Below are 21,631 nucleotides of genomic sequence, written 5' to 3'. Positions count from 1 at the left end.
TTTTTGAGTTGTATGAGACTTTATAGTTCATCTAATTCCACATCACATTTTAACAATCTTTTTTCACTTTATATTTTAGCAGATGAATGTGAATGATCTCAAGGGAGTAGAGCAAGAACATGTAGCTATTTTAACAGAAGCCACCAACACTATTAGATTAACCCAGAGCCAATAACCTACCAACAGAAGTTCAGAACATTGCCTGATGGCTGTGACTTTGAAAGAGAAGAAAGATCACAGAAATAAATAGCTGCCTACAAAAACATAGTTTAAATGCAGAATTTTATTTTTGACCAAAATTTAAGGTTGTGTAATTGTGGGTTCTTGGCAAGAGGTGGAATGCATCTCACTATGAACAACTTTCGAGGAAGAATGTGAGCTCACCTGAGAAAACAGAGTAACCGAGATAAACAATAGAATAAAAAAGAAGCCCGGCCACTGTGTCTCAGCGGTTGAGCACCAACCTAGGATCCAGGAGATCCCAGTTCGATTCCCCAGCACATGCCCGGTTGAGGGCTCGATCCCCAGTCGGGGGCATGCAGGAGGCAGCTGATCAATGACTCTCTCATCATTGATGTTTCTATCTCCCTCTCCCTCTCCCTTCCTCTCTCTGAAATCAATAAAGATATAGGCATTAAAAAAATTAATCAGCGGATACATAGGGCCAATTACCTTGGCTTTCTTGAGCAGGTCAACTATATCGAGGTTCATAGATGCCAGCTCCCTGCTGGGCATGCTCTGCAGCTGTGTGATGATGAACAGCTCACAGATGTGCTGCAGTCTGGACACCTGGTACATTTCAGCACAGATCAGGAGACACATGGCCTGGAAAATGCCAGCTGACACAAGGAGGGAAATAAGAGAAAATGGACAATGAAACCATTTCTTTTATGACGTAAAACAAAACAACGAAAACCCCCAAAAATGCTGACTCTATCATTCGATGCTTGGGACTCTCGGTGCCTCCTGAAATTGTGTGATTTTTTCCTTCACCAGGTTCGGGAAGTTTTCTGCCATTATTTCTTCAAACAGGTTCTCTAATCCTTGCTTACTTTTGACCTCCTCTGGCACTCCTATGATGCAAATATTGTTACATTTCATGTCGTCCCACAGCTCCCTTAGGCTGTCCTATTTTTGAATTCTTTCCTCTTTTTGGATCTCTGATTGAGTGATTTTTTTCTACTCTGTCTTCTAATTCACTGATCCGATCCTCAGCTTCCTCTAATCTGTTGTTTATTCCTTCCAATGTATTTTTTATTTCTGCTATGTCATTCTTAATTTCCTTCATAGTTTCCATATCTTTTTTCATGCTGTTGAGCATCCTTATAATCAGTACTCTGAACTGTGTATCTGATAGATTGCTTATCTCCATTTCATTTAGCTCTTTTTCTGCAAACTTCTCTTGTTCTTTCATTTGAGACTTGCATTTCTATCTCCCCATTTTGCTGCCTGTCTGGGTTTGTTTCTATGTATTAGGTAGGCCTGCTAGGACTCTCAGTATTTTTGGAAGGTCTCTGGTCCAGGCCAATGTCAGATGCTGTTTGTAACTGGCCCTGAGTACCCTGTTTGGAGCTATTAACAACCCATGGCTTGAGGGCTCCTCTGTTGGGGATGGGTGCATTTGGACAGGACCAAGATACACACCAAAGCCTGCTTTTCCAAGGCCCGGGTACAGAAGCAGATCAGGGAAAGACTCAAAGCACTCTGAAGTCTGCCTCTGCCTGCAGGCTGATTAATCTCATTCTCTTAATAAGCCTCAGGCTGTAGAAACTCCACAGGGTAGGCGAGAGGTTTTCTAGCAGCATGGGGCAACTGCTTCCCCCTCAGGCAAAAGCTGCTTGGAAGGTAAATGTCCGCGTCTGCAATATGGGGAAATGACTCGGCACAGGAATCCAGAGGGGTGCCCTCTGAGCTCTATCTCCAGAGCCCACGACCCTACATTCTCCTCACACTGCTCCAGTCCACTCTGACCTCCCTCTGCTGGAGTCCAAGGTGAGTGGCTGCATACAAAACTTGTGTGTTGGCTCTTTAAGAGGACACCTGCATTTCTAGCCTTCTCTCCCTGGCAGACAGAAACCTGGCTGCTTGTCAAAGCCAGATGTTATCTGGGCACCTTTCTCAGTTCTGGTGCTCTGGGCTGGGGAGCCCAGCCTGGGGTTTAGGCCCCAGAGTCCTCAGTGGGAACCCCCCCCTAGCTGAGATATGAGACTTTCAGCTGCTGGCTGTGGGAGCCCAGCCAGCCCTCTTGTGTCCACACTTCCTACCAGTCTCTATGTGGTCTCCACTTTTCCTCCTTGTTTATGAGGTGCTTTCCAGCTCATCTTCAGTTGCAGTTGAATTTTCAATACGTTTTTTCTATATTTTAGTTGTAATTCCAGTTTGGTCCTGGGAGTGTCAGTGTAGCTTCCACTCAGTCTGCTGCCATCTTTCATCCTCCTGGTGTTCACATCCATAAGAGGTGGCTCCCATCTTGTACATTATTACATCCCTAGTACTTACGTATTGACCACCTTTCTCCAATTCCCCCCTCCCCCATCCTACCATCAGCCATTTTTAAGTGTACAATTCATTGGCATTAAGTCCATTCACATTGCTATGCAACCATCACCACTATCCATCTCCAGAATTCTTACATCATTCCAAACTGTAACTGCTTATATCGCCTCCTCCCAACCCTGGCAATCACCCAAGGGTTTTGTTTCTTTAATACTTCCCTATAAGTCTGATTTTTTTGTTATTCTCTTATCTCTCCTTAAATTCTTTATTTCTTAGCTAGGAACCAAGAATGCTGTGCATGATATTTAACATAAGGAATAGATTACCTTTCTTTCTGTGAATTTCCCCATGCAAATATTCCAGTGTCTAGCTTAACTTTTTCGTTATTCATTTTGACTAATTTCCCCCTACATCTTTTACCAATTTTTAAAGTGCTTTTCCTATAGTTATTAGTGCTTTTCTGAGCGTTTTTCCTAATTACCAAGATAAAACCTAAAAACCAAAGCATCAATTACCCTAGTGAGAGGAGGACTGAGAAACCAAATTTTCTTATTACTTCAAATCTCGAGTTTTTTATCTAATATACCTATTTTTCAGTATCGAAATAATAAAATAAACAATAACACCTATTTTGATGAGAATCAATGCTTTTGTTTCTATTATGCAAAATATGATACTCCAGTCTTTACCACTCACAGTAATAACTGTAACTAACTTGCTCCAAAATACTGTAGCTAGCTGCAAGACCAGAATAAATTCCATTAAAAGGGAATTTTCTTTTTTGTAGCTCTAAAATCTTTGACTAGAGGGCTCATGACTTGTTTTAAGCTTTTCAATAACAAACACAGGATATCTTCCAAATTTAAAAATCAAAAGAGTAAACCTGAAGAGAAGAATGGTCTGAAATGTGTGTTTTCTCTTTATATTTGCTAGGGTTCCTGGCCTGGTTCTGTCATTGAGGTCACTGGCCCCTGGACTAAGTCACCAGGGCCTTATTCTAGTTGTTTTTGTGGCAGGAGCCACCTGGTGGCTGAAGGGTGAAGATTAATCAAAGGGGGTTCCTATGCCGGCATCCCAAGGCTTTAAAGCCTGTTGAAAGGATTCTGAAATTTCTTCAAGGTGCCTGCAGCTATTAAAACCTGTAAGATCTGTTCCAACCTGTAGCTGCCACAGACAGTTCTTAGTCCAAAGACAGTCAGAGAACAGGGAAATAAAGCCTGTAGTCCACTGGGCACCTAAACATCTTGGGAAAAGTTTTTGAAATCAGCTTTAGGAGAGTTAGAAGAATGCCTTCAAAATACCTATATCCTTGCCCTGGTGGGGTAGCTCAGTTGGTTAGGGCATCATCCGATACACCAAAGTTGTGAGTTCAATCTCCAGGGAGTATACAAGAAGCAACCAGTGAATGTATAAATAAGTGGAACAATAAATCGATGTGTCTCTCTATCTCAAGTCAATAAATAAAAATTAAAAAAAGAGATTGCATTCAAAAATACAAACAATATCCACATCCTCTGGGTCAGAGAAATGACCAAAAATATTGAAAGTCCTTAAAAGTGCCTTTGTCAGAATGCAGAGCCATAAAAGCAGTTATCCAACTCTCTTCTCATGGAAGAAATAGTGTGCTCCAAGGAGTTTTCTGTCCCAATCTGTAGAACTGGAGTAGCTACTGGGTACCACAAGACACCTCCATTTCCAGGGTGCCCACAGTGACCACCATGCTGTTGGTGCTGGCTGAAACAGGTTAAGTAAGAGTCTGAGAGCCCATAGGCAGTACCCAATCACTGCTCTTCCACTTGAACTGACTGAAAATTCACTGTTGTCCCAACACTACCTCCACCTGCTTAATGGTTTTAGCAGAAAGCAATGTATTAAAATGGCTGACATTTCAGAAAGAAAGTTGTAAGATACTATCTAACATTATACTGCTCACCTGGGCAACAGGAGTCTGTGTATAAGTATTCTAAGAATGACAAGAAAGTCTCTTTGGAAACACCATAAACTGGGATCAGAACACTCTTTGCTTCCATGTAATTGCCATTGAACATAGCTGCCATCACTTCACAGCGTGCCACCAGGATGGCCCTGTGGGCTGGCACCGTTGTACCTGCGTGGTTCAAAAGGAAAACAAAGTAAAGATAAGCTTGCAGAATTATTATTCTAGTAATTTTCCTTGTGATTAGACTAGTATTGCATTAGGTACAGCTAAGCTGATACATGGAAACCAAATTTTGTGGTGATAACCAGCATTAATTCAGACACTTTTTAGTTTTTAATTTAAAAATACAGAGTTCAAAAGTTGACTTTGAAACCAACAATTTGCAAGTTAGGCAATTATTTGATACTCAGTTCATGTTTCTTGAAGATCGAAACACTGAAATAAAATATTTTGTTTCATGTGTTTATAATGAAACACCTATCCTTTTATCCTTTCCAGCTGGCCTGAAATACCACCACCCACCCCTGCCCCTGTGCCTCCCAAAACAATGCCATTCTTTTCTTGGCCAACTCACAGGACAGTCCTGGCCAGGCTTCCCCTGATCAGAAAGAGGAAATATACCACCCTTGCCCTAAGCAGTCCATAGGTCACAGGAATGCCAAGGGAATCTCTATGGAGCCAAAGGAGCACTTCAGATCTTATGGAAAATTTGGAAGGAGATGGCCTCGTTCCCCTGCATACTATCTCCCAAGGGAACCTCTCTTTCCTAAATGAACAATGTCTGCCTCTGGGAGAGCCAGAGCTACTTTAAATTTTAAAGGCTTCTTAGTCCACACCCGTCAGTGAAGCTCATTAAACTGAACCCACTCTCTAGTAAAAGCTTCCTCTCCAGCTCCTGTGCCACCACAGCAAGCTCCAGAGGGGACACAACAGATGTCACTGGGGCTTGTGGATGGAGAAGCAGTTCTCACCACTCCTACTACATTAGGAAACCATGAATCCAAAGGCAGCCTTCAGTTTAGTCTAAATCGATTCAACAGATCATTACCAAGCATTCATCACATGCCTATCACTGTGTTAAGCATCCAAGATACAAAGGTGAAAAAGACAAAGCTGCCCTGCTTAGGAGAAGCCAAGCTTTCAGTTAGGTAGAAAACACCACAGCCAGTGAGTGACAAAGCTGTCACCTTCTGGAAAGTAACTCTATGAGCAAAACCATCCTACCATGACCAAGAGTCTTCACCATGCATCCCTAAAATCTCATACTTCTCGGGCATATATTCTTCTCTAAAGTATTTACAGTCATCAGATTCTTCATCCTCTGTAAATCCAAGCACAACATCTTTTGGCTGAGAAAAAGAGTTCCACCTAAGCCCAGTGGCTTTGTCCAAAGCCAATAATCCCTCAGGATTCACAAGCAAGTCCCGACATTGCCAGTCTGAGCTCACAGCTTGGCACTGTTTGCACAGGCACACCTCCCACGGGGGCAGGGAGAAGAGGCCCCAGTGAGCACTCCTACCAGGTCATCACACACCTGCTAGAGGGTATCCTACCCTCTCCACCCTTTCCACTCCCTCCCTCTTTGCCTTTAGGCCGCCTGCCCTCTACGGAATGACCAGTTTCTGTACTCAGCACATACTAGATATATTTGTATACAGCAATTAACAAAGAATCCAAACAGGTAATGCAATTTGACTTGTAATTGTAAGGTTTAAAAATCTTAAATATAGGGTACCATGAAAAAAGAAAAGGAAAATTAGAAGCATGGCTCAAACAAATTAGATAACCTTTCATTTGGGTTAAGCAGAGGAATTTAAGATTGGCCAAAAATACCAAGGGGACAGTAGATGGGGAAGGAATTTGATAAGTAACCTTGGAATTTTAATAGAAAATTTCCATTGATAATCTGGTTACAAAATCAGCAACAAAGCGCTCAGTACCTTAGAGCATTTTCAAGCCAATTTCAAGCTTGGAATTTAGTTTAGAAAACCACTGTACCTCCAGTTAAGAAAACATCAAGTTCTGTTTCTCACCTTTTTAAACTTTCTGCTTTGGTGTTATAAACTCTTCTATCGACTGTAATACAATACCTCAGGATAGCCACATTTTCAAACATTGTACATAAACTATGTAAATATACAAACATTGTATAAAACTTGCTGAATAAACATAATGCAGTGTTTATATACTACATAGCAATAGGATAGAGCTGAAAGGAGGAAAAAGACATCAATTTTCTAGTTAAAAGATAAACATGTTCTTTGGAAATGTCAAGGCCAAAGTGTCTTTCCCTTGTAGTATTTAATTGCTGTTATAGTTTTAAGAAACTTTTTTTTAAGGAAAAGAGTTTTAAGAGTAAAATGCCCAGCCGGCATGGCTCAGTGGTTGAGCATCAACCTATGATCCAGGAGATCATGGTTCGATTCCAGGTCAGGGCACATGCCTGGGTTGCGGGCTCAATCCCCAGTAGGGGATGCGCAGGAGGCAGCTGACAGATGTTGATATTTCTCATTGATGTTTCTATCTCTCTCCCTCTCCCTTCCTCTCCCTGAAATCAATAAAAACATATTTAAAAAAAAAAAGTGAAACAAAATTTAAAAGCTCAAGTTTTCTAGTAATTTTGCATAGATTATCAAAGACCTTTGTTTTTATTATATACTAAAATAAAATGCTATATTTGTCATACCATCTTCATACTACTTGTCAAGTTTTAAAAATAAAATTTTTCGAAATGTTTTTTTTTGTTTTATTCCGAAAATAGTAAACTTCCCTAGTTCAAGAGAGATTTAGAATACGTACTACTAAAGTAAACAGGAACAGAATGTAAAAGTATTTTTCATGAGACGCAGATTCAAATGTCAAATGGAAACTCATATCTTTCTAATCACGTCTAAATTTTACCAAGACTAGTTTTAGAACTGCTACAGTAGCAGTTCTTTCAAAATTATTTCATGGCAAAAGACATAAACTCACAACAAATTGGGGGTAGTAGTATTTTTTTGATGACTATCTATTACAGGGATAGTAAATAGGTTTTATATCCCATGTCAACTCCAGTTATGACGATGCCCTGGAACATTTTAGAGGAAGGATTTGCTGAGACCCTGGGTTCAGTCAGAAACAGTGCAGCAATCAGTGTAGGCTGCCATTGCAGGTGGCGGTAAGGGGGGCTACCAGTCAGGCCTCTATCTACACCTTTATACACACCATCCCAATCCCTGTGACCACTCTACCAGGCAGAAATTAGTATCTCGAGTTTATAGGCAAGGAAACAGGATCAAAAATGTAAAGCAACACAGCCGAGCCTATTATATGGTAAATATGCATCCAAGCAAGATCCCAAGCAAGTCTTTCTAGGCCTTGTCATCAAGCTTCACACTAAAAAGGACCTTTTTAGAATCTATATGGTTTACCTTCTTCACTTTGCAAGTAAGAAGACTTAGGCCAGCCGTGTTGAGTGACTTGCCCAAGGACACACACTGGCTGGAATGCAAAGCCAAGGCTGGAGCTAGGGCTCCAGCACGAAGGCTCAGCCTCCTCTGGAGGAGACAGCACTACTGCCTTCCACACCCTGGAAGCTGCCCTCCCCACACTCTTCAGAAGCTAGGCTTGTCCTTCTAGAGGATGTCAGAGAACTGTTGCTGGACTCTGTTTCCACCCACTCCTGCTTCTCTTTGCTCCCGACTCCCTGGGCAGCCTTGGTTTCGGAGCTGGAGAGGCTACAAAGAGCCCACAGCAGCTGCTGCTTGGCATCGGCACAGGTGCACACACAACCACCCTTCCCGACACAGCCTCCGCACAGGTGGGGCGTGAGCAGGTGCCCGCAAAACCGTTCAAGGGGGAATCACGGAAGAAAAACAAGAGAGTATGAGGAGAAAGGCTTCTCCACTTCGCTGCTTATTTCTTTTCTTTTAATATAACATATTAGGTTAATATAATGTAAAAGGTTTTTCAGTAGGCTACACTGACATAATGCTTGGTGTCAAGGTCTCCTATGCAAATTATAAGCAGGTGTTAATGACTCTTATGCAAATGAGCAAATCTGGTCTCCTGTTAGCTTTCTTTTTCCCCAAATCCTTTGTTATGTATTTCAAGGTTACTCTCATTGTCCCAGGCTCACAGTGCAGATAGTGCTGACTAGAGCTGCTCAGAAGGCACTTTGGGAGGTTTCCAATTCACTGTTGGTCTTGGTAAGTGGCCAAATTTAAAAGTAAAACACATCTTTCTGGGGGACATTTTTAAAAAAGTAAATGACTGTTAGCTGCCATACACTTCTACCATAAAAAAGAATTATATCTTCCTCTTAGTAACAGCCCACCTGAAGTTCTACTTATTTCACTTTAAAACAACTCTTTCTATCCTCGCATAATAGAAGACATCTGACAATTCATTTTTAAGATTGTTTTTAATCTACTGAAGAGACAAAATTATCCAAGCAAATAATCAATAATGGGCATTAAAACAGCTCATCTAAATTAACATTAGGTAGCATTACTTTCCTACAGAGACAAAAAGCAGCTCTCAGTTGCCCTGGTGATAACTCTCAGAGTGCTGGGAGGAATAAATGTAGCCCTATCTACAGATGCCTGAGGTAAGCTAGGCATGGCCCTCAACCCATGGCTAGTTCCTTTTGCTCAAATACGAAAAAAGAGAGATGAATACAATGAACTAGAAGCAATATAATTTTAAGGGGGCTGGTTTCAGATGATTCAAAAACTAGGATCTTAAAGAAATGCACAACAAAAATATTTTATTTAATATTAAAGATCACACCGTCCCTTGCTGGTCCCTAAAAGTTAATGAAACATATGGAAAAGTGAAAAAAAAACTTTAAAAAAATAAATTTTTCTTATTTTAATAAAATCCTTCATTTCCCCAGAAGATTTTGTTGACGTTCAGGCAGTGTTAATCTATATCTTGCAATAGAAAAAAAGTCATTCCCACACCCGAAATATCCAAAGCTGAAATAAAAAGTTAGATAAGAAGACAGGAAATAAAAATGAATAACTTTGTAAAAACAGAAGCATACCTTGTATTTCAAAGACAACATCAGCGAGCATTGGTTTATTAAGGAAAAACTTGAGGGAAGTGCTATAAAACCACAGAGGTTTCCTGGCTTGATAGGTTTTGCAATTCCTTAGGCAATTAATCTATAAGGAAAAGTGAAAACACAAGGGTAAAGGTTATACAAAAAGCTTTGATAATACGCATGGGCTGATTAGAGAATTTGGAAAACTGTGTTGAATGTTTATTATTTATTTTTTTAATATATCTTTATTGATTTCAGAGAGAGGAAGGGAGAGGGAGAGAGATAGAAACATCAATGATGAGAGAGTCATTGATTGGCTGCCTCCTGCATGCCATCGACTGGGGACCGAGACCACAACCCGGGCCTGTGCCCTGACCGGGAATCGAACCCTGATCGCCTGGATCCTAGGTCGACGCTCAACTGCTGAGTTACGCCTGGCCGGGCATGTGTTGAATGTTTAAATGATCAGCTATGGCCTCTCTAATCATAGCCTGGATGGGAACTTACCCTCAAGAACTACATCTGTTATCTGCCAGTGAGCAACACTGCACTATGCAGCATTTGTAGCAGTGAATGAACTGGCTAAGTAAAAACTCAGCTCCATGGCTAAGAAGCTGTGGGGTCCTGAGTCCCTGGGGGTCTCTGTTACCTGGGAAACAGACAGCAGCAGTCCTACCTCATATGAATGCCTAGAAAAATATGTTTACACATACAACCTGCTCATCTGTTCACTCATTAATAAAGTACATACACAAAATTCAATTTGTAATTAAGAAAAAAACAACAACAATTTCCCCCCCATCATACCATGTCCTACTGCTTACTAGATCACTACTAAAATACCCAAGATGGATGAATTGGTTCACCTCCACCTTCACCTACAATTTTATAATTCTAAATATCACTCCTACCCACAGCAGGGACTGATGGGATCTATAACAGGTTGCCTAGCTCTCTGATCTGGAGCTCCAGAGAACCTCTCCCATGACCACGCCTGTCCTCTAGAATCCGCTCACTCCAGCTGGTGGCCTCCAGTAACAATGCCTCTGTCTGGCCTGGTGGTCTCCAGCCTTCCTTGGCTCCCAACTTGGGATTTAGTGCTCTGTTTATCATTTCTGTCATCTTTCTGACATCCCAGGAGTCAAGGGCTGGCTCTTCTGCCCTCACCCTCCACCCATTTCCCCTGATGAATCTCACAACCTCAGCCTGGGGTGAACTCTGACCTCTGCATGCCTAGCTGGAGAATACAGAAAGATTTACCCCTAAAAAAATAATCAAGCATACAATTTTAGCATTAAGAACAAATATCACCTACTTCCCGCTCTGGATTAATCTACAGCGGGAAGTTAAAATATTTGGTGAGGGGGGAAAAATATTATCCCTCCTCACAAGGAAGAATGGTATCAGTGAGCAAGACAGACAAGCACAACAGGACCATACAAATTCTGGTCCTACAGAGAACACTCTGGTTCTATACACAATACACTTTAAAACACACTGAAGGAATTGGGGGAGAGGATTCAGGTGAGTGCCACACATAAGAAAGCAAGAGTCACAAGCATCATGGAATCTGAGAGGAGCAGGAACCTTAGAAATCATCCCGTTTATCCCTCCTTTTATAGAAAGCCCTGAGAAGACTTGTACAAAGCCACAGAGCTAATTTGTGGTAGCACAATTTAAATGTACATTTCCTGATTCCCAATTCTGTGTTACATCCCTGTGTCATACTCAACGAATGAGAGAGACTCTTACTCCTGGAAAGTGCAAGAAGAAAGCACAGAACTCTTCTTTCCATCCATGGGAAGGAGGGTATTTAGTTCAGTATTTTATTCTTAATACTCAAAAGAATGTCTGTGTTCAGAATCAAACCCGAGGTGGCTCAGTTGGTTGGAGCACTGTACAGTACACCAAAAGGGCGAGGGTTCGATTCCCTGGTCAGGGCACATACCTAGGTTGTGAGTTTGATCCCTGGTCGGGGTGCATACGGGAGGCAACCGATCGATGTTTCTCCCTCTCTCCTCTCTCTCCCCCCTTCCTCTCTCTAAAAACCAATAAAAACATATCCTCAGGTGAGGATTTAAAAAATGTTAATAACTTAGATTGCAGAATTAACAAAGTCATCTGTTTAAAAAATTAAAGAAAGCCCAGCCGGGCGTGGCTCAGCAGTTGAGCGTCAATCTAGGATCCAGGTGGTCGGGGTTCAATTCCCGGTCAGGGCACATGCCCGGGGTTGTGGGCTCGATCCCCAGTCGGGGCGTGCAGGAGGCAGCCGATCAATGACTCTCTCATTATTGATGTTTCTATCTCTCTCTCTCCCTCTCCCTTCCTCTCTCTGAAATCAATAAAGATATATTAAAAAAAAAGTTTTAAAAAATTAAAGACATAATTTTTCTCACATTTAATATAAACTTATATTCTGCTAGACAGTGCACATAACTTACCTTTTATCTACTGCAGCCAATTTGTTTATCACAGAATCTGGAATAAGAACACTGGCTAAATTGTGTAATGTAGTTGTTTTAAAATGTAACAAATTTACTTTTAAAGCCCTTGCAGAGTCTGTACAATCTAGATGACCAGAGATTTCACATGGGCAGCATGTGACCATACAGAAAATCTGTATTTTTATAACCTTTGAACCTAACTTATACTTTTGAACCTGTATTAGATGGAAAACAAACCTTTAACTGTTCACTTGCTCATAAAGATTTCTCAGGACTCTTGAAAAAGGCACACACAGAGACCGCCTTGTTCCTGAACATTCCGGAGCTTCGAGGGAATGTTTCAGAGGATGGAATCCACAAGTCAACATTTCAAAGGTATGACATACACATATTTTAATTCTTACATGAATGAAAATATGAGATAGTGAGAAATAATGTGTTTACTTTTAAAATATTTAAATGGCAAAAATATACTTAAGGAAAACATTGGTATATTATTAAATCTTTTCATGACTCAATATTATATTCATTAAAGTTTATCACTTATAATTCAGAAGAAGTCAAAATAAACTAACTTACAATAAACTAACTTACCTTTCCTGGTGTTTTTAAAATACATTTAACTTTCTCAATTACACCTGAGACATCCCCAGAATCTTTCAACTTCTTCCTGATATCTTCTTCCAATTCATCCCACTGGAAAGCACCTGTAAATAAATGAATATATATTGACTTTTCCTGTTAAAGCAGGAGGAAAAATAAATCTTACTAGATATCAATGTTTCCTCTCTTTTAGTATTCTAATTTTTCTTTACCAAATATATATCCTTGTAATTACACTAAAAATTTTAAACAACTATCACATTAAAAAAAAATCAGTTTGCCTTCCCCTAAATTATTCAAAACCTAGTTTTCCTCCTTGGACAGCTGCCACTTCTCTGTACTAGGTAGTCAGCTAGTAATAACAGCAATGGCTATAATATGAGTTACTATCACAAGTGGTCCAACATCCAAGTTATTTACTTCCCCTGGTTAAGAAGGCAGATGTGGTCATTTCTCAGGTTGAATTAATTTGTACTAATCATGGAGAGCAGTGACTGTTATCAGGCAGAGGAATGGGCAGTAGGAACAGAATGCACTAGGAAGGCCTCATGCACTGTCAGGGTCACATTAGGATATGTTTCACAGCTACCTCTACAGACTAAGCAGAAGAGGAGCTAGTAATTTTATGATGAGCTACACAACCATGGCATTGGAGCAAAGTCACTCCACCTGGTCCCTCCCTCCCCTGTCTTCACCCCAACCCACTTCCAAGTTCTCTCTTCCTGGGCTCACTTCACTTCTGCCTCACATTCTGTCAACACCTTCCCCTTGCTGTCTTAAGAACTTCCTCCTATTGCATGGGCAGCAGTCCACCTTTTCCCCATGCACTCCTCTTACCTGGTCTAAAGCATCCTCCCTGCTCCCTAGCGGCGTTTTCCCCATCCGATCCAACCCATTACTCAATGCTGACGTTTCCAAAAGTACGATTCTGATCATGATATTCTGAGAGATTACCCTCATCCACTTCATGGTTTATAGAAAGTCCTAACCCCTAAAAATATAATACAGAAAGATGTGGTGTGGGTGGGTATAGTTGGGGAACCCAGTTTTTAGTTCTATCTCTGCCATTAATTACTGGGGTGACTTTAAGCAAGTCACTTCACCTCTCTGGGTAACTTGGGGTCCTTTTCTATCTGCTCTCAATCTATCTCTTCTGACGTTCCCCTTTATATACCCAGAAATTTGCCAGATGTCTTCATGGATATTGGGGAGTGGAGAGGGCACATAATAAACACTTATTGAACCAATGAGATCAGGCAATTGCAGCCAGCCTGTACCAATGAGATCCAAAGCTGATCTGAAAAGTCAGATTGATAGTCTAGCAGCTCTCAGGCCTCCAGACGGTGGGGCCCTGCAGGACTTGGCACTCCTGAATATCTTTACACTTCTCTTTCCCTGACCTTTATAAAGACTGCATTGTGTCCTGGGGGGGATGGGGAAGGGGAAGGAGAGCCCTGATTTGAAGCATGTACTATTTCTGTGGTGCAAATACTCCTGCCAGGGCCATATCCAAGCTACCAATATGACATTGCAGAACACAGAATTGGGAATAAACATAATCAGTTCTTACAAGCTGGTGCCAGCTGGCTCCAGCACACCATGCTTCTTCCTACCTTAGATCACTCTTTTTCTGACTTCACTGTTAGCTCCCCTTCTGCCTCAAATTCCCAAAGGTGTGCAGTCCAGAACAAGTCTATAGTTTTTATTTTCCTCTTCCTGCACTAATGATTTTTAACTTCAAGGTCACATACTCTTTTCATACTCTGATAAATTCTTTGCATTGAATCCAGGAAATTTCACATGCAAAAATAGACATTAAAGTGTAAATAAAAATGTCAGCAGTAGAGGAAGCCTTTAGAAGCCAAAGTATGCTAGTTCAAGAAAATTTACTCTCTACCAGTGATTCTTAACTCTTGCTATGTCTTACATTAACCTAAAGATTGTTTATAAAATACCAGTGGAGAAAGTCTCATTTCAGACCAAGTGAATTAAAATTTCTGGTGCTGGGGCCCAGACATGGATTTTAAATGCCCCCCACATTAATCTAAGGTGTACTGACTACTGATGACCACTTCTCTTCCCTTAGACATTTCATCCATTACCCAAACCCAGGGTCAGTGCTGTGCAGCAAACAGTAGGTGCAGGTATTTTTCATTGTCTACACTCATGCATGTTAAAGAAGAGCACAGACATTGTCTCTTTAAAGTAAAATTATATTAACTAAAGAACACCTATACAATATCTCCATTCAGAAGATTATGTGAAAGACTGAAAGCATCAAATCTAAATAGATGGGATTAGTAGCAGGTAAATCTCTACAGACCATTGATCTGTTTAAGAAAGACACAGACAGATCCAATAACTAAAACTGAAAGTAAGACTAGTTCATAAGGGTACTCCAATGATTGGGCTGTTTTCATAATTAGAAATGCTAACTAATCATCTTTGACACTTTTAGGTCCTAATAAAGCAATAATCCTTAGACTGGGATTTTTTTTTCCTTTCTTTTACTGTGGTAAAATTATTTAGCAGACACTCTATCCTCTTACCAGAATTTTAAGTGTCAATACAATATTGTTAACAATAGGCATCACGCTGTATGTACGCAGATCTCTAGAACTGACTTGTCTTGCGTAATTGGCTGGAATTTTCTTTCTTAACTTCTCAGAGCACTTATTTAATTTACTTAGACTCTTAGAGAGTGTGGTATACTTGCGTGTCCTAAACTGCATTTTTATGCAGTGCAAAAAAAGGGCACGCCACAGGATAATTCCAAGAGCTGAAGAACACTGTGCAAACTGAAGGCGAATACATACTCCATCCACATAGTCATTTACCCTGGGGGCATTTCAGTAAGTGATGTGAAATTCTAAGGGCCATCTGCGGCAGGCAGAGCTCAAAGCTAAATTCTTAAGCTCTTACAAACATTTCATTTCCAAACCATATGAGAGTGTGTGACTCAGGAATCTGGAAGCCTGAAGACTGTATGGAGGGGTTTCAGAATGTTACAGCTGTATGCCATTTAAGGCTTACTCCATGAAGACCAGGAAACCGCTGCCCTCACTTTTCAGATGACTCCTTCTTTAGCATTAGTCCTTAAGTGCTTATACATCATGCTGTGTTAGTGAGTATCCAATGGAAAATTAACATATACAAAACAGACACGCTTTTACAGGGTCTGCTCAGAAGTTCGAAGAGAAAAATAAACTGAAATCTTATAGGTGTAATGTGTTAGCCAGACCATTAAACAGGCCCTTCCTAAATATAGGGCCCAATTGTCTTATATACAACATAAAGACCCAATTGTCCTATATAAATTCCTAAAGATTAAAAAAAGTATGTTATTAAAAAAATTAAGACATTCTTTGTAATTTGGTTCATTAAAGACAAAGGCAGGAGCTAGAGTTTATACGGTTTTCAGCCACGTTTGCTCAGGGCAAATATTCCTGACGTGCCACGTCATGGAGTCTGCCTCTGTTTTGCCAACCCAGCCTACAGGAGTACAAACAGCTCCAGCGCTTGACAGGCCCCTAACCTAGCCTGTGGGTAGGCTTCTGAGAGGAAATGGTTACTTAACTGAATTTTAAAACCTGTGCTCAGTTCAAAAGTTTTTAAATGTTTAACAGCAACAAGAAAAAAAAACACCCCACAAACCGGGCCTCCCTACTCAAGTCTCTGAAAAAAAAATGTACGTTTAAAATTTTTGTTTGATTTGATAAAAAATTATTTAAAAAAACAAAACAAAACTGTAACCAAGTCACAAACAAAGACTACAGGATAAAACAAAACATCAGTAAATGTTTAGGCATTTGAGAGCAGGAATCTGGCTGATTTTTTCCTCAATAAATTTTCTGTATTTTTAAAAACTTGTCTTTACTGTGGATATACAGCTTTAATATCTTTTTAAACATAACTCAGATAAATACAACTTCTGCTTGAGTCCAAGGTTATACTCCGTAAATAAGTAAAGAATATTACATAGGTAACTATTGAAGCATTTATTTTTCCCTTCTCCTCAGCCAGCATCAGGGTCTCCCTGTGGCCCCAGGTCCATGGCCTGAGGCCTTGGTCATACCTGACACCACTTCTTGCTGGGCCCTGTGACATACAGGAGAGATTAGAGCAGAAATGCAATAGCTCAGTGTCAGATTAAGAAGCTGGAGTTCTGAAGGGCTCAAGGGCTTGTAGATCAGAAAGCTCTCCTCACGATCATGGCCCACAGCCCTCTAATCGTCATTCCTAGGCTCACTTAATTTCCACACAAACCCTGAGCATCCACTTTTCCCAACTTTAGGAAGGGACTACAACAGGACACTGTCGGCCCCGGCTCCAAACAGCTCTGCTTTAGTCAGCCTGGCAGCTGACCCCATTTTGATTTTGTACCCTAAAACAGAGAAATGAGTTCCTCTCCTGGGTCTCTGGGGTGAATTCTAGGCCCTGATCCCCTGGTTGTGGCTGGTACCCAGCTCTTCCAAGAGCAGGTTTTGCAACTGCCATGGTCCAGAGCATCAGCATCACTTGGGAGACTGTTGGAAATGCAGAATCTTGTGCCCCACCCTGGGCTTACTGAATCACAACCTGCACATTAACAAGATCACCAAGTGACCTGTTTGCACTTTAAGAGTTAAAAAGCACTGGCCCAGATGATGGACAAACCACACCACCAACCACCTGTTGTCAGAATGTTGGCCTTCCAGAGGTTGACCACCAGAGTGAGAGGGCCTCCTGATTGGACTCCTGTCTTGTCTACTCTATTCATTCCTCCCACCATCACCAGAGATGACTTTTCTAATGCCCAGTCTGATCATGATTAAAATTCTAGAACAGTTTCTAAGAATGACAAGAACAGATCCCACTGGCCTTGGCCAGTCTCATCTCCTTCCAGCCATCACCTCCCACTCTTTGCTCCAGTCATTGGGGAGCTACCTGTAGTTCCTGGAAAACAGCAGTTACCAAGACTTACATTTTCATTAATGCAAATTTCCCACTATTTAATTTCTTTGGAATAGCACTAGAGTGAACATATGAAAAACCACTAATAGGTAACTGACTCTATGGGAGGGAACTGGGGGGTGAAGAGAACTTTTCTTTTTCTTTTCTTTCCCCCCTTTTCCCCATCTGTATATATTAATTTTGCAATTAAAAAAAAAAAATCACTCCCTAGGAGAAAGAGAACAGATTCTGTCACTGGAGAGACATCTAGCAATTTTACTGCTACAATATTAAAGAGGATACAACTGACCTCAAAGTGTTCATGTGCCTTTGAAAGTATTCAGTGCATATTGTGGGAAACTTGCTGAATAATTCATAATTGCAACAGTAAAATCATTGAAAGGGACTGCCAAACACTTCCTTCATAGTTTTCTAAACATATCATTAAAGTATTTTTTTTTTCTTTTAATGTAAACATTTTGTTTTTTCAAAATTAGTCTTAAATTCTGAGCTGTGAGATGCTAGGTTTAAACACAAAAATCTGTATTACTAAATGAAGCCTTTATTCTGGTTTATTCATATAATGATTCCCCACTACTGGATTCTACTCGGTAATTTAACCCACACTGACAGAGAACCTGCCAGGTTGATAGCACCAGCTGGTGTTCCCTGGGAGTGATTATTTACGCCTTTTCCAAGCCAATGTTCACTGAACAATGGATTTAACACCTACCACCACGTTCTACTCCAATATATGTATATACTTTAACCCACTTAAATCTGCATGCTGTAACTGTATTTTCACCATTAATTTTAATTTATAAAATTATATAACCACAACCTCAATGAAAAAACTAAAATCTTATTTTTTGCATCAATCATTTCAACTGAAGGCTACTCAAAACTTTCTTATCTATAGGAAATGATACTTCTATATTTGCAAACCTTTATAAACTTATCTATCCCTAATTCTGAGGTCTAAAAACAAACTATAAATGTTTCTCCAGACACATTTGGGAGGAGGAGTGACCTTAACTTAATATTTCATCAGCACATGGTTCCAAGTGGAAAAAGAAAATTAAAGAAGAAAAAAGTTCTCAAAAAATATATATTTAGATGCTTACTTTAAAACTCATTTTACATTCATTCTTTTCCACTCCTATATGGGACACTTAGATGTGAGACCTTCTATTCATCTGCTAAAATGACTCAGATAAAACTTCTATTCTTTAAAATACAGTTGCTACTGAGTTTTTAAAAGAATAATGAGAAAAATGATGAATAAGCTGAATCCCAAAAAGGTGAGAGCACATAAGGAAAAAAAGATAAGTCTAAAATAGTCAAAACCAAAGTTGATCAGATCTCAGTCTAAACTACCTTTTAGTGCTGTAGCTGGTTCCTAAACTGAATGCAATGCCCCAGCTAATTTCTCTCCTCAATACCTTCCTAAATCCAAGTATCAAACAGAAATGTGAATATGTAGCTAGGTTTTAAGATACAGACATTTATTTTGATATACACCTAGGAAATTTTATTTCTTTAAAGTTACATTGGACAATAAGTTCTTGTATTTTCACTCTTGGAGTATTTCTTGCTTAGTACGAAAAGAGATTACTGCTTTTACAAGAAGACTTAAAACCAGGGCAAGTAAACTTAATAAGGAAGATGGAAAGCTTGGAATAATTCCTGTGCATAAAGCAAATGCTATTTCATGTTTAATCTTCACTCCAGATGATAGGAAGAAGATAAATGTAAAACTAACCAATACTCCCGAGGACCACGGGCATACTTCATTTCAAAAGCTTAAGAGAATGTACCAGAACTATTGGACAAGATACCTGAATAAATGAAGCGCAGAATATCTGATAAACAGGAACAGAAGAGGACATCTTTAACAATGACTCGCAGTGGTGGGTTGCCTGGAGAATCCTGGCCAGCACCTGGAAACACAGTCTCTCTGTTTATAGCAAAGAGATCCTGGGTCGTTCGGATGATACTGGAATCCTGAATGTCAGCAGGACTCTTCACGTTGAAAAGCAGCATGAACACGTGGCTCACCGCACAGAGAACGATCTTGTGGGCCTCCACTGCCTCCTTTAGGTCTGGGCTGTAAAACACCACGTCCACACACTGGCAGCAGAACAGCAGGTTATGCAAGTCCGAGTTATAATGCGATGCTTCGGCCTTTAAGACGGGCATCTTTTCTGTTTCAAGAAAGAAAATAAAACTAGTAAATTACTCTTTAGGTCTACAGACCCAATCATTTTAGGTTTACAACAAAGCTGTATTTTTTAATATTAGGTTGAATCATATAAAATTACCAATATTTGGCCATTTCTGACCTACAATAACAGCAATTTTATAAAGTTTAGCCTAATTAAAACATAAAAACTAATTAGTCAAGGACTGTAAAATTTCATAAGACATACAGAAATGTTGTATTTACTTTTTATAGTGCAAATAAAAAAACTACTAATGCCATAAGGGTCAATAAAATAACATTTCTCATTATTTGTGTGTCCCAAAATAAAACATTCCTCCTAATACTGAATTTAGTGTGTTGGTAGTCATCATTCTTTACTGTCACCTGATAAAAATTCAAACAAATGATTAAGTAAGTCCTGAAGAACCAACCCCAACCTCACATCATAGGTCCTTTTCCTCCTGGGAATGGAAGTGGGAAGATAAATTGTCAAAACTGCAACTCAAAACCAGGGCTCAGTGTCTTGGACATTATTGTTTAAAACTACCTTGACCATTTTGTGTTGATCCTAAAATTAGTACATTGTTCCTCCTAGTTAAACAATATGCTTCCCCAAAATCAACTCTTCCCCCTCAGCATATCTGAGGCAGTGTTAGCTAGGATCCCTAATTTCCAAAAGAGAACTCAGCCGTCCAATTCCTAGTTTGATTACTAACAAAAATGGATTAGCCTGCAATCCATTCATAATATCCACACAGAGGACCACATCCTAGGAGCTCATCATTGGCCCTAATTGTAAAACTCTGCTGTCTAACTTTTATCCAAAGCTGAGCTGAAGAAAGTGTGATCTGTGGAGGGTTGCCTGGGGATTTGCAACCACCTGAATCAGTGAAATTCAAACTCCTTTGGCAATGAAAATGTTTTATTCTAAAGCAAAACACCAGTCTATAAAATGAACAAGGTAATCTGGGGGCCAGGCTCTTTCTGCGCTGAACCCCAGCCTTCATCTTCTCCACTGCTTGAGGCACCTTCACAGGCTCTTAAAAGCAGAGAACAGTCTGAAGCCACATGCCCCAGAATCCAGGATCTGTCCTTCGAACAAGTCAGAACCACAACAAATGTGCCCACAGGCCTGTATTGTCCTTGGATCCCTGGTTTATGCTCAGTGTGATAGCCACAGTTCTCCTAACAGAAGGTGCAAAAAACAGCCTTGTGAAAGTTGAGACTGGATTTCCTGATAGGACATTTTTGAAGGCCCTGTCCACTATGTCACCTAGTATCCCCAAGTGAAGACCCACAAGGGAAACTTCTTTTAGTGGTAAATGACATGAAATGCTCTGCTTTCTTTGAGGAACTGGTGTGTTTTCTCTTCTTGGTTAAAAAGAACTAAGAAATTATCTATCTGCATTATTTATTTGGCTAGTCCCCACTCATCTTATCATCCAGAAAGTATTTAAGGCCCCAGCATTTGCTACAGAATAGACCATGTCTCTCCTTTCCCTGTACACTAGGAAGTTCAAAGCCAAGTGTGTATCATTTATGGCAGCGATTTTCAACCGGAGGGCCACCAGACCTTTTAAAACATGCAACACCTGACTATTTAGTCAAGGGCACTGACCCCTTTTCCCTTGATTGTCAAATAAAAAAATGACAACAGCTAACACAACAATAGACATTTGGTGTGAATGAGTCAAAATTATACCTATTTTTTGTTAGATTAGCAAAAAGTATAATATATTTTTTGGTGTGCCACAGAATTTTAGTAACTAGTTTAGGTGTGCCATGAGATGAAAAAGGTTGAAAATTGCTGATTTATGGTGTAAACATTCTGCTTTTGTTTTTAAAATCTGGAATTGACTAATTTATATTTTCCTGATTTTTAATTTACATTCATTCATTCAACAAATACTTATCAAATACCTACTTTTTAAAGAAATATTCATAACAAGTTGATCTGGATAGAGTACTATTCTACTACTTCTATC

General features: G+C 40.0%; 1 protein-coding gene across 3 annotated transcripts in view; it reads right to left on the bottom strand.

Moving 5' to 3' along the window:
• RHOBTB3 (Rho related BTB domain containing 3) overlaps nt 1–21,631 on the bottom strand; it is a 52,377-nt gene that overhangs the window by 13,069 nt on the left and 17,677 nt on the right. For all 3 annotated transcript variants that reach the window (XM_087815457.1, XM_087815458.1, XM_016216150.2), the window contains exons 6-10: nt 19,282–19,647; nt 12,503–12,615; nt 9,465–9,585; nt 4,430–4,603; nt 673–839 (exon numbers count right to left, since the gene is read on the bottom strand). In XM_087815457.1, coding sequence (XP_087671583.1) covers nt 673–839; nt 4,430–4,603; nt 9,465–9,585; nt 12,503–12,615; nt 19,282–19,647 — 941 coding nt within the window. The remainder of the gene's footprint in view (nt 1–672; nt 840–4,429; nt 4,604–9,464; nt 9,586–12,502; nt 12,616–19,281; nt 19,648–21,631) is intronic.

This window comes from Miniopterus natalensis, chromosome 3, assembly GCF_054644295.1.
Source record: "Miniopterus natalensis isolate mMinNat1 chromosome 3, mMinNat1.hap1, whole genome shotgun sequence".
In the NCBI taxonomy this organism is placed as follows: Eukaryota; Metazoa; Chordata; class Mammalia; order Chiroptera; family Miniopteridae; genus Miniopterus; species Miniopterus natalensis.
The sequence above is the reverse complement of the archived record's forward strand: the minus strand, read 5'-3'. Positions and strand labels throughout refer to the sequence as shown.